At 46.9% G+C, this 13,244-nt stretch overlaps 1 protein-coding gene across 3 annotated transcripts in view; it reads left to right on the top strand.

Annotated features, from left to right (window-relative positions):
- tmem51a (transmembrane protein 51a) overlaps positions 1-12,994 on the top strand; it is a 36,468-nt gene extending 23,474 nt beyond the window's left edge. For all 3 annotated transcript variants that reach the window (XM_078558150.1, XM_078558152.1, XM_078558151.1), the window contains exons 2-3: positions 5,425-5,866; positions 9,905-12,994. In XM_078558150.1, the coding sequence (XP_078414276.1) occupies positions 5,541-5,866; positions 9,905-10,301 (723 nt within the window). In that variant the 5' untranslated portion in view covers positions 5,425-5,540 and the 3' untranslated portion in view covers positions 10,302-12,994. The remainder of the gene's footprint in view (positions 1-5,424; positions 5,867-9,904) is intronic.
- The last annotated feature ends 250 nt before the right edge of the window (positions 12,995-13,244 follow it).

Here is a 13,244-nt window from a genome sequence, read left to right as displayed (position 1 = left end):
GGTGAATGATAATTGGCAAAAGAAGCAAAGGTGATGTGAGGAAAACCTTTCTCTCTCAGTGAGTGGTTGGGGTCTGGAATGCACTGCCTGGGTGTGTAGTGGAGGCAGGTTCAATTGAGGCATTCAAAGGGGCATTAGACTGTTATCTGAAAAGGAAGAATGTTCAGGGCGAAAGCCGGAGGATGACACTAGATAAATTGCTCATTCTACGAGACTGTGCCAACCCGATGGGCCGATTGGCCTCCTGCTGTGCTGTAACAACTCTGTGATTCTGCGAGTGTGGATTAGTGTGGATAGGGTGTGGTGCTGAGTTCTCCGAAAATTATTTTGCAGCAGATAGGAGGACGTTGGAGAAACTCCTGAGGTGATGAAAGCATAAATGAGGATTTTGGTGGCAGAGGTGGAAATTAACAGTCTTGGTGGATAAGATGTGGAGTTTGAATTCAGCGCTAGGTTGAGCTGGACTGAAAGCTTTCACAATCTGGTTCGGCTTGATAGAGTTAGTAGCAAGCGAGCAGAGTGAAAACCCCTGGCTTTATGGTATTGGAGGAAATTGCGACTCCTGCATGAATTGCTGGTTGTGGGGTTGGGAAACCTGAGCAGTAGAAGTGCACTTTGATCTCATCTGTGATGCACACAGACCCCTGCCATTATGGGTAATGTTGCTGCAGACAGCTCCTGGGGTGGAAACCTGGAGGAGCTGGCGCAAGGGGAGTCGGAGAGATGCTTGTGGAAAATACACTCTTCAGGCAGGAGTGGCACCATTCAGGGGTAATGCCATACACCTGGGTAGTCAGGGGGAAGCGATGGAGGGTGGCATTATCAACTGGATCAAACGTGGCAGAGAATTTAAGGTTGACAAGGAGCCCTGTACTGTGCACTTAAATGATTGAAAATGTCATTAAACGTGTGTTGGAATCAGCTGGACTATTAGCAGCAGGTGATCCTGTGGATCAAGTTTCCGTTTTTCCTGTTAACCGTGCTTTGTTATTCAAACTTTTTTTTTTTTTTTTTGTAAAAATATACTTTATTCATAAAAAATCTTCAATCACATTCAAAACCATTTCAAAAACAACATTACAAGGGTACAATCCAGGTTAAACTTTTACAAAATGTATCACCAGGTGCATCAGTACAAACAATATTACAATCATTTACAGCCTTTCATTTTGATCTGTACAGCCCGAGGGGCTCTAAACAGTTTCCAGTCTCTCGGTGCGCTGTGGTAGAAAGGTCTTAGACAGCGACCCTTCCCCATTGCGCCTTTGCGGCAGCTGCCCCAAGCTTTAGTGCGTCCCTCAGCACGTAGTCCTGGACTTTGGATTGTGCCAGTCCGCAACAATCGGTCGGGGACAACTCTTTGTGCTGGAAGACCAACAAGTTCCGGGCAGACCAAAGCGCGTCTTTCACCGAGTTGATGATCCTCCAGCTGCAGTCGATGTTTGTCTCGGTGTGTGTCCCTGGGAACAGCCCGTAGAGCACAGAGTCCTGTGTCACAGAACTGCTCGGGATGAACCTCGACAGCAACCACTGCATCTCTCTCCAGACTTTCTTTGCAAAGGCACAATCCACAAGGAGGTGAACAACGGTCTCTTCCCCACCACAGCCACCTCGAGGGCAACGTGCAGAGGGGGTGAGACTCCTGGCGTGTAGGAAGGATCTGACGGGGAGGGCTTTTCTCACCACCAGCCAAGCTACGTCTTGGTGCTTGTTGGAAAGTTCTGGCGATGAGGCATTCTGCCAAATGACTTTGACAGTCTGCTCGGGGAACCATCCCACAGGGTCCACCCTCTCCTTTTCCCTCAGGGCCTCTAGGACGTTACGTGCTGACCACTGCCTGATGGACTTGTGGTCAAAGGTGTTTTTCTGCATAAATTTTTCCACCAGGGACAGGTGGTACGGCACGGTCCAACTACTTGGAGCGTTCCGCGGCAGCGTGGCCAGACCCATCCTTCGCAACACCGGGGACAGGTAGAACCTCAGCACGTAGTGACACTTGGTGTTTGCGTACTGAGGGTCTACGCACCGCTTGATGCAGCCGCACACAAAGGTGGCCATCAGTATGAGGGCGATGTTGGGCACGTTTTTTCCCCCTTTATCTAGAGGCTTGTACATCGCGTCCCTGCAGACACGATCCATTTTCGACCTCCAGATAAAGCGGAAGATGGCTCGAGTGATCGCCATCGCGCAGGAGTGTGGAATGGGCCAGACCTGCGCCACGTACAGCAACAGCGAGAGTACCTCACACCTGATGACCAGGTTCTTACCCGCAATGGAGAGGGAGCGTCGCTCCCACATGCCCAGTTTCCTTTTCACCATAGCCACTCGCTCCTTCCAGTTTCTAACGCATGCCCCGGTCCCTCCGAACCATATCCCCAGCACCTTCAGGCCGTCAGCCCTGACAGTGAAGGGGACAAAGGATCGGTCAGCCCAGTTCCCAAAGAACATGGCCTCGCTCTTCCCACGATTTACCTTGGCTCCCGAGGCCAGTTCGAAATGGTCGCAGATGTGCATCAGTCTGCGCACCGACAGCGGATCCGAGCAGAAGACGGCGACGTCGTCCATGTACAGGGAGGCTTTTACCTGAGTGCCTCCACTGCCTGGGATCGTCACTCCTCTTATGCCCGGATCCTTCCTGATGGACTCTGCAAAGGGTTCTATGCAACACACGAAAAGGACAGGCGAGAGAGGACAGCCCTGCCTGACTCCAGATTTAATCGGAAAGCTATCTGTTTCCCACCCGTTGATTGAGACTGCGCTACTGATGTTAGTGTAGAGCAGTTGGATCCAATTTCGAATTCCCTCCCCAAAGCCCATTTTGGAGAGCACATCCCCCATGTAGGTGTGCGATATTCTGTCAAAGGCCTTCTCCTGATCCAAGCTGATGAGGCAGGTATCCACACCCCTGTCCTGTACATAGGCAATCGTATCCCTGAGCAGCGCCAGGCTGTCAGAGATCTTCCTGCCTGGCACAGAGCAGGTCTGGTCAGGGTGAATCACCAATTCCAGAGCGGATTTGACCCGATTGGCGATGACCTTGGACAGAATCTTATAGTCCATATTCAACAGTGAAATGGGTCGCCAATTTCTAATTTCCTCCCTTTCCCCCTTGTGCTTATAGATGAGGGTGATGATGCCTTTCCTCATGGATTCTGACATACTACCGGCCAGGAGCATACTCTCGTACACCCCTAGCAGGTCTGGGCCGATCAAGTCCCACAGAGCCGAATACAACTCCGCCGGCAAGCCGTCGCTTCCGGGAGTTTTACTCTTCTCGAAGGACTCGAGGGCCTTAGTCAGTTCGTCAGGAGTTAGCAGTTTGTCTAGGCTCTCCCGCGTACTGTGGTCTAAGACCTCCGTGATAGAGGACAGGAAGGACTGGGAGGCCGTGCTGTCCGTGGGCTTCACGTCATACAGTCCGGCATAAAAGGATTTGCTGATCCTCAGAATGTCGGACCGTGATGACTTTACTGAGCCGTCTTCTTCCTTCAGGCTGCTGATCACAGAGCGCTCTCTGTGTACCTTTTGGAAGAAGAAACGTGAGCACGTCTCATCCTGCTCCACGGAGCGGACTCTGGAACGGAAGATGATCTTGGAGGCCTCCGAGGCAAAGTGCGAGGCTTGCTGGCCCTTCACCTCTTGGAGCTCCTCCTTGACATCGTGCTTTGTTATTCAAACATTCCTAACAAACAAACACTTGTGCAGAAACCAACACCCTATGATTACTCCATCCTCCTGTATTTAAATAAAAGGCTCCACATCTCAGTGATTGTTTCGACAGTGATTTGTGAGATAGAGTTCCAAGGATGATGGAATTAAAGCTCTGAAGAGCAACTTGAAGTTATTTGGTGTTTTCAGTAAAACTGAAAAGATTAACCTGATCAAGATCATTAGGTTATGATAAAGTTTAAAAAGTGGTGGATTGTTTCCACTGGTTAGCAAGGCAGTAACAAATGGGCATTAGGCAGATTAAAAAGATTAAAGGAAAGTTTGGAAATCCTTTTAAGAGGGTAGTTCAAATGTAGAATTCTAACCAGAAACCATGTTCGAGCAATGTCTGCAAATCCTTTGAAAAAGAATTATATAGTCACCTGAAAAATGGTGCAGGGAGTGAGCAGAGGCTTGGAATTTGTCAAGGTCACTTGTAAGACAGAATTTATCAGCCGAATGGTCTCTTTCCAATGATTCTAACAGTTCTTCAGCTCTGAATTCTCTCCTTAAACCTCTCTGCCTCTACCCCGCTCCTGCTTTTAACAACCTCTTGCCTCTCTGACCAAGCTTTTGTGGTCACCTCCCCTAATGTGGTCATCTTTTGACCCTGTTAATTTTTGTCAGATTACGCCCCTTTGAAGCCCCTTGGGACATTTCGCTGCATTAAGGTGCTATATAAATGCAAGTTGCTGTTCTCTCAGCTGGGAAATGCTATTGAAGGAGTTGAAAGGAGAGTATGAAAAATGATGGGATGGGGGCTTCAAAGATAATAAAACTATCCATCTCTAAACCCCACTGAATAAAAATCCTATAAAGGATTTGACATCTGTAAGTAGCATATAGTCTATCATTTGTATCTTCATGTTTAGCACATTAAACTACATAATTTTAATTTAGTTCCTTACTAATGCCATATTGATATAAAAATTCTCCTGGATCAAATGAAGATAAATTAAAAGATCTTTAGACTGATTGCAATGCCTCTTGAATTTGCAGTGCTCAATTAAGGTAACATTTCCAGGTTCAGATCAGGCCAGCCCACTCCTTTTCTTTTTTTATCAATAAAGTTTCAACTTCGGAAGACTGTGATGAAATCTTCCCTATTTGTGTGTCAGCTGAGCTCAGTTGGTAGTGCTCGAACTCCCCTGAGCCGGCTGTTTGTGGGTTCAAGTCCCACTCCCCCCAACGTGAGAACAAGGCTCTGAAGAAGGGTCATACGGATTCGAAACGTTAACTCTGTCTTTCTCTCCACAGATGCTGTCGGACCTGCTGAGCTTTTCCAGCATTTTCTGTTTTTGTTTCGGATTTCTAGCATCTGCAGCATTTTGCTTTTATCTTAGTGAGAACAAGGCTGCCACTCCGACACGGTGCTGCACAGTCAGAGGTGCTGTCCTTCACGGGAAACAATAACTTGGAAGCTCCCATTTTCCCATTAAATGATCCCATAAACATCATTTGGAGAAATGCAGGAAATTCATGGCGTGTCCTGACTTGCGTCCCTCCCTCACACACACACGTCATTCAGTTTTGTTTTCTGTTTGCTGTATGAAAATTCAATGTTGAGGCTCCCTACATAATGAGGGGCTGGGCCTCAGAGAATAATCCATTCGCTGTGGAGCTCTTTTGGGATGTCCTGTGAAGGGTGTTATTAATTGCACCATATTATCTTTCTATTTTTTTGTCTATTTTCTAATGTATATGCCCTTTTTGCAGGTTCAAGTTGGGAGGTCTGAAGTGCGCCTGTGGATTTACCTAGTTTTTAATTTGCTGCTGGAATGGACCAAGTGTGACCATAGAGGATTTGGAGTTCGAGGCCTTCCTGTACATGAATGCCCATGGCCTCTGAAAATTCCAGTGGCGCTCAGTATGCTCTCACTGCTCTGGGGGTTGGCATGCTTGCCCTGGGAATCATCATGATGGTTTGGAGCGTTGTGCCAGGATTTGGAAAGGGCAACACAACTCAAGGCGGGAACAGCAGCTCTCCAGCTGCTGAAGAATCAAAGAGCAAAGTGTCCCAGGTGTCCTACATACTGTGTGCTGGAGGAGTCATCCTGCTGATGCTGTCAATCTGTCTGAGCGTCCGGGAAAAGAGGAGGCGTAGAACACGGGAGGAAGTAACGAGTATTCAGTACGAGTCGACCATGTTGCCTGACGGGTCAGTTGTGCACTTTTTAATTTCCTACCAATGTCCTGTTCTCCTCCCATGGCCTCCCTGCACCCACTCGCCCTCTGCTACCCCATGCCTCCAGGAGCCCCAACTCCTTCGAAGGTTCTGACTCTCGCTGAAGCTCCACCCTGTGTACAATCATGGTATCACACCTGACAGGTTATTAGTTATGTCAAACAAGACTGTGGCCCAGTTAATTCTCCAACTGGAGCACCTCTGCCTCAGCCAGTGCTGCTCTGGTCCAGTGCCCATTTACAAACACAGCTCTGGCAGTGACAGCTCAGTAGTGATCAGGAGCAAGTGCGTCTCTTTCCCCCTCTCTCTCATCCTTGGCCCACTTCAGGGACATGGCCCAGTTGTAATGCTCCAAGTGAATTCAGTTAATTCTGTATGGACTAGCTGGTATCTTCTAATCCGTGTGACTCCAACACATTTTCTTCCCACCTGAGCTGCTCTGGGGGGGTGGTGGGTGGTGAGTTTGGAGAAGCACCCTGAGATAGAAGAGCCAGAATGGAGTCTTAGAAATTGCCAGAGGGAATAAATCAGGCCAGCGAGTGAGGCTGGTTAAAACTGTACCACGGTTACAGCTAGTGCTAGGAGGCTGTGAAGACAAATGTTTGGTGATACGACCATTTTATTTCCCAAATTCTAATGCTGCTGCTGGAATTGGTGTGGAACCACTTCTGGGAATTAGTGTCAGTCTTCAACCTTTCACTGCCGTACTTGAAGCATTGTCATACGCACCTACACTGAGAACATCCCAACTTTGATTCTTGGCCTGTCAAGGTTTGGTTCCCCTGGACTTTGGGGGGCAGAAAGCCGAGGAGGGTTCCTGCTCCTGGAAACCACTACAAACACCACCACCCGCATTTATGTAGGAAAATGGCTCAAGGCATCTAGCAGAAGAGTAATCATTTTTTATTCATCCTTGGAGTATGAGCATCACTGGCTGGGCCAGCATTTATTGCCCATCCCTAATTGCCCTTGAGAAGGTGGTGGAGAGCTGCCTTGAACCACTGCAGTCCAGGGTAGTTAAGAGCCGAACACATGGCTGCAGGTTTGAAGTCAGGTATAGGGCAGACCAGGTAAGGATGGCAGATTTCCTCCCTCATTTACTGAACCAGATAGGTTTTTATAACAATCCAGCAGGTTTCATGATCACTCGGTAATGAAACTAGCACTTTCTTCCGATTTTTATTAATTGAATTTAAATTCCCCTAGCCACTGTGGAGGGGTTTGAACTTGTGAATCTGGAGCATTAGAGCAGGCTTCAGCAAGAAGTCTATTTGCGGCAAACTTCACATGTCGAACCTAGATGGGCAATCTCTGGCTCAGCTCTGCTATTTCTGTCTTCTCTGTGCTTCTTTCCCTCCCCATCAACTGAGTAATGCTGGGAGAAAATTAGTACAAAAGAGATGACTATAGATGGGAATCTACCTTGGCATGTCCGCACGTGTGGCACTGACTCAGCTGCCTGTAAGACATTTGGGTTGGGAGGCTTTGAATCCATGTTGTGTGATTGGACTACATGTTAAAGTACCCATAAAGTAGCGACTCCCAGGCTCGATCCCTGACCTGTAGTCAGGTGACCCTATCTCCTGTGTGGGTGCTCCAAAAGACCTCTGCTCAACTGCCATCCAATGCCCCCTGTTGGAATGTGTTTGTGTAGAGAAGCTGGGTGAGGATGGCACTTGGTTTGGCTTTGATACTCCCCTTGGTCAAATAGCCATCTACTGATCACTGTCTGAGCTTAGATAATGAATGAACCTGTGGAACTGAGTGAGTGCTCATGGATGAAGAAATGGAGGGGAGATGGGATGAGGGAGACCATTCTGAATAAAGATGCCCTCGTGCCCATATTAGATAAGGACATGTTGGCACACCCATTCCAGGGTGTGGCCCTGTTTTCTTTATCCCGTCCAGTGCTTCTACAGGCCCTTGCTGGGCTGGTTATGTGCAGTCACATGGCAAACAGGAGTGTCAGTTTGAGCAAGATCTGATGCAATGAAGCCCTGCATCAGCTATGGCTGCACTTTGACCAGTAACCAGGTGAAGGGTTTACATAGGACAAGAAACAGCCGTATTCTGACGGGGCAGCTCTTATTACGACAGCAGCCTTCAACAGCTGGCGGCACTAGGTTAAACTGGATTTAACTGGACAGAGGCGAGGGGCGGGATCTGGGATTTCTCTGGCCTGTACGACTCCATTCCACTCCAGGTGGTGTTACCGGCCACTGAGTCATTGGGATTTTTATCACCTCTTAATTAAATATTTCACTAGTTTTGACCCCGACTATCTTAATATATGTCCTCCCCGACGAGCACTAGCTTCCTGAAATTGGCCCCAGGCTCAGGAGCACCAACTTGGGCTTCATTAGGAATCATTGCATCTCCGGTCCAATTCTCCACATTTATAACCTGACTCTCTTAGTGAGTTGGGCCCTTGAGGTTTTACCCATTTTGAAATTTGAGTAACACTTTTTCACATCCTGTCCCCAGAGTACAAGTAGCAGACATATTTGACCCAGTTACAGATTTTCTTTCCTCCTCTATCTTTTATGTGTCTCGCTTATTCTCACCAACTTTCAGGGCCTTGGTTTCAATGTCTATCAGCTGGCTGCAAAAGATCCCATAGTGTGATTTGAAGAGCAAGAAGCTCTGCTAATTTCTGAACTTACATTCCTTCCACAACTATCTAAAACAGCCTTATTGCTGCCTATTGGATCTTACTGTGCATAATTTGCCCACATAAGTGATTATCCTTCAAAAACGTTGCCTACGTAAGTGCTTATCCTTCAAAGTGCTTCAATAATTATTTTTGCAAGGGAAAGCACTATATATAAAAGCAACTTTTTCTTTGAATTTTTATTTTTTTTCTCCCTTCACCATCCTCCCCAATCTTCATGGAGGTCAAGTGACACCATCTCCCTGGCCATCAGCTGACGTGGGTAAAAGTTATCAGGTTAACAAAGTTCGGTGATGAGGAAGACCTGACTTTGATGACCCTGCACACACTCCACAAGTGGCGTTGGTGATCCTGCCTGGTTTAATTTGGTGATGTGGTCATCAGGTGAAACCCACACACTGGGAGCTGACTGGCAGGGAGTGTGGAGTGAACACTGCTCTGGTTTTACTTCTGTCTTTTCACATTCAAACTGTCTTTGGGCTGAGCTAATCTTTAGTCGGTACGGGTGCTGCAATTGGTTTATGCTGTGGAAGGCAGAAATCCAGGTTCCCGCTACTTGATCGCTCTCGTGAGCCCCTGCTAAGCTGTGCGCAGTTGATGGCCTCACAGTGGAATAATCAGCCAAAGCACACTGTCCAGATTAACACACGAGTGGGTGCTGGAGGAATATTACCGTTGGGACTGTTCCTTCAAGAGAGAAAAAAAACTTGGAAGGAATGGACCAACATTGTGTTGTAGTGGGAACAGCAGCTGTGTTGCTCCAATCATTGGCTGGTGTCCATATACGGAAATGAGTTGTGTAGACACAGCACCAGGTATGCCTGGTCTTATGGCTTACATGGACATGGTGGGGATGTACAAGGTTTAAATCTAACGTTCCCTTCAATTTGCCTATATTGCAAATCACAGGTAGTAACATACCTTGGGACTGTGCCTTAGGATATATCCAACAACTTGTGTTTATACTTATATAGCGCCTTTAATGAAACATCCCAAGGTGCTTCACAGGCACATTATTAAAATAACAATCTCATTTAATGAGATGTTAGGTCAGATGACCAAAATTGTGGTCAAAGAGGCAGGTTTTAAGGAATGTCTTTTAAAGGAAGGAAGTGTAGGGAGGGTACCCCTGAGCTTGGGACCTAGGCAGCTGAAGATGCAGCCACCAGTGGTGGAGCAATTAAAATCAGCATTTTCCAAATTCTCCACAAACCAAATTTTTTTTAAAAATCAGCACAAATAGGTCTGGGCTTGCATTGGCACATGGCCACTTCCAGTAGTTTGGGCACGCTTGTTCAAGATAATCACATCATATGATATTTATTTCTCCTTTTTTACAGTGGTGCAGACAACAGGGAGCGATTGGCTGTGCCGAGCTACGATGAGGTCATGCAGGCAGATGCCATCCAGCCAGCAGAAGGGCCTGGCGCCAGTCTGGGGGACCAAAACATGGCGTCCCTTCCATCCTACGAGTCGCTTGTCGAGGTTGGCACGGCACCATCTGCGGACACAGGAGCCAGCGGTCAGCCGAGCAACGAGCAGCCGCCCCACCGCCCAGGCCGACGATTCAGCTCCAAAAGGATTCGCCGGATTCTGTCGGACAAATCGCATCTCAAAAATTTTAGACTCCATCTAAGCAACCTGAATAGCACCGTCGTTAACTTGGAGCCGCTTACCCCTCCCCCACAGTACGAGGACGGAGTGGAGAAAAGCTTTGAGAACCAAAAGCCATGCTGAGTTGGCGCCAATGTTAAAACAGCCGATTGAGGATCTTTAGTTATCGACTGTGTCTCTCTCTTGTCTCTCGAGAATCTGATGGATCTGATCCACGTGCATGTTATGCAATATGTGAACACTTGCTCTATATACTGGATTCCACAGCTCCTGGAATTAACTTCTGCAGTTTAAGGTTCACCCATTCCTGTCCATGAAAGTATGTCACTCCCACTCCACTGGTATGATGCAGATCCTAAAAGTCCGAAACTAATGGACAGATGAGTTACTCTAATTACTGCCATGTTTACGTCCCACTACCTTCATGGACAGCAGCCCTGCCATTGGTGGAGCCTGGGTGTAAAGCAAGTGGAGGAGGCAAAGGGGTCCAGTCTCTCCTTATAAGAACTTGAAAACACTCCAGAGTGGTCACTTTGCTGAGGTAGTGCAGAACCTCTAGCTCCACGAGAACCCCAGGAAGAGCTGGCGTCTTCAGCCCGGGGGTGGGGGGGGGGCGCGCCTGGACTGGTGGGGGTGGGGTTTGTACTAATGGTGCTCATTGGCTGCACTGCTTTCCAAGGCACTCCATGTCTCTCCACGTGAGATCAGGGACCTTAAGGTGATTCAGCTCCTGGTTTTGAATCCAATCAGAATCCAGTGAGGAGGGCAATTTCTATTTAAAAATTTCTACCTCTTTTTTTTTAAACGAATTGATCGATTTACACATAAAGGGATAATTTTGGTCCAAAGCTGGTCCGGCTGGCAACTTGTTGAAACTGTTTCGGAAAGGGATCGGTGCACTTAATAAATAATCAATAAATTAAATCCTAAACGATGGGCAGCAACAATCTCTGCCCTGTAAGCCTGCATTTAACGGAACCCATTCCGTACATTGAACTCCATCACATTCCTAACAATTCTGGAGAAAACCGGACGAACATTTACACTGAGCAGGACCACTGAACCACTTCATTCGGAATAATGAATGCCCCAAGGGTGGATGAGAGTCCTCTTTTAGTGAGAAATTTGAAGAGTGTCGTGTCTCCTCAGTCCTTCCCCAATCAGTAGCCTAATACCAAAGCCAGATTGCCGGGCCCCTCTGTTCAAAACCTGAACTTTGTTGCGCAGTTCATTAAATGGATGTTTTCCCAAGAGGATGTCACCCCTTTGTACCATAACTAAACCAAGTTTGCAGTGTCGTATGATGAGAGTTCAGTAAAATTTGCAAAAGAGACCAATAAAATTGACATTTGGCACCGGTGGGAAGTTGGCAATAGCAGCCTGATTGCCCTGTCCATTGTGCACCATGTCTCATTTTCCTAACCATTGCCAGTGGAAGTCAGAACGGGGCAGTGTATAACAGAACAGTTTTACCACTGCCGATTGTTTAAAAATCTCATGTAGAGCCTGTTAATCTCGTGAATTTTATTAAACATTTCGTGTGACATTTATAAAAATGAAAACTGAGGAGGGAAAGGTGACAATCTTTAGGTTGCATGCACAGTGCTAACCGGGGAAAGTTGCATGTCGACTGTGCCCCTCATTTTATAAGGTAATTTTCTCCCTTTCCCAGCACTAATTATTTCCTGGTAGTTCACTTAGTGTGTGTATGGGGAAAGGACTAGGCGAATGTGCTTAGTCCCACTGTTTGTTTTAAGAATATTTTTATTTCTGGCCTGTCTAATGTCTCCTGAAAATGGGAATTGACTTCACTGCCATTTTGATTTATTCGCTAGCAGTATTTGTGTGAACTGTCTTCTCTCCATTCCTAGTAATTCCCATTCTATTGAATTGCAGAGAAGCCAGCCACCTCCACATCACTGCAGCACAGACCAATGTGGTTACTCTCCTCTTGGGCACATTGTGCTTGTGCTGCATATGGGGGCTATGAGTGCCCACTAAGCTTAACATTAATATTGAAGCACTTGGGGAAAATCCCATCTATCACCACATCTTGTCAGACTAGTGTTAGACTGCTCACAATGGTCTCCAGTTCAACTTTGGAACGATAGATTCCAGAATTGTGCTAGATTTTTAAGTTTCACAATTCCCATGGTTACTTTTTGCTCAAAGTTCATCTATTCCAGCAGTCCGGAATCTTACTCGTTCACTCCTTTCGCAGATAATAAAACTCACTGATTTAAAACTGAGCCAATAGAAGGCAGGCCCCTCACTTTTGATTCTCTGATTTGGTGATCTTTGAGAAACCTTATTTATAAATAATTTTTAATTTACATTTTTTAATCATGGACCTAACTGGACTATGGCACAAGGATTTCAAAGTCATTTGCATTTTTTTATATCCGGTCTCATGTCTTTCTGGGAATTGGCGGCCTATTTCAGGAATCTGATGTTTTGGAAGCGGGATGGAAATTGGAAGTGTTGGGCAGTGGGTTTTGGGCTTAAGTATCCTGATGGGACAGGTCTTGGGACAGGTTGGCTCTCGTCTCTTATTATTCCAGACTAGAAAAAGGGCAGGTTCCTATTCGGAGGCATAATCAGCTGGTAAATGGTGCCAGTCACTAGCTGGGACTTTACCACTGCAGGTCTCTGAGGTCATTGCAGGATGTCCACTGCTATAAAGGTGGAGAAAGAAAAATTGTAAACTTTGTTTTTTTGACGGAAATCTTAAAGACTCAAAAAGCTTTTCCTTCAGAACATTCTCCTTGACTCCTAATGAAATCTAAATGTGGTTCATTGGTGCACCTTTCAGCTGGGATAAAATCAGTGTCTGCTTTGGTGACTGGAAACCCTCCCCCATACCCCCCTGGGCTCCCAAGTCTGAAGTTGTTGCACGTGTTGCCCGCAATGTAAACCTCTCCTGACCCTGTTCCGATTGCCCCCGTGGGGTGTTGATCCTTCTCCCGTCTGAACAGAAAACCCTTTGCTTCTCACCAGTATGCTATGTGAAATCCCAGCTTATGATTGCTATCCAAATGCGATCTGACCTCTTGCAGGCAGCACCCA

This window comes from Cetorhinus maximus, chromosome 15, assembly GCF_964194155.1.
Source record: "Cetorhinus maximus chromosome 15, sCetMax3.hap1.1, whole genome shotgun sequence".
In the NCBI taxonomy this organism is placed as follows: domain Eukaryota; kingdom Metazoa; phylum Chordata; class Chondrichthyes; order Lamniformes; family Cetorhinidae; genus Cetorhinus; species Cetorhinus maximus.
The sequence above is the reverse complement of the archived record's forward strand: the minus strand, read 5'-3'. Positions and strand labels throughout refer to the sequence as shown.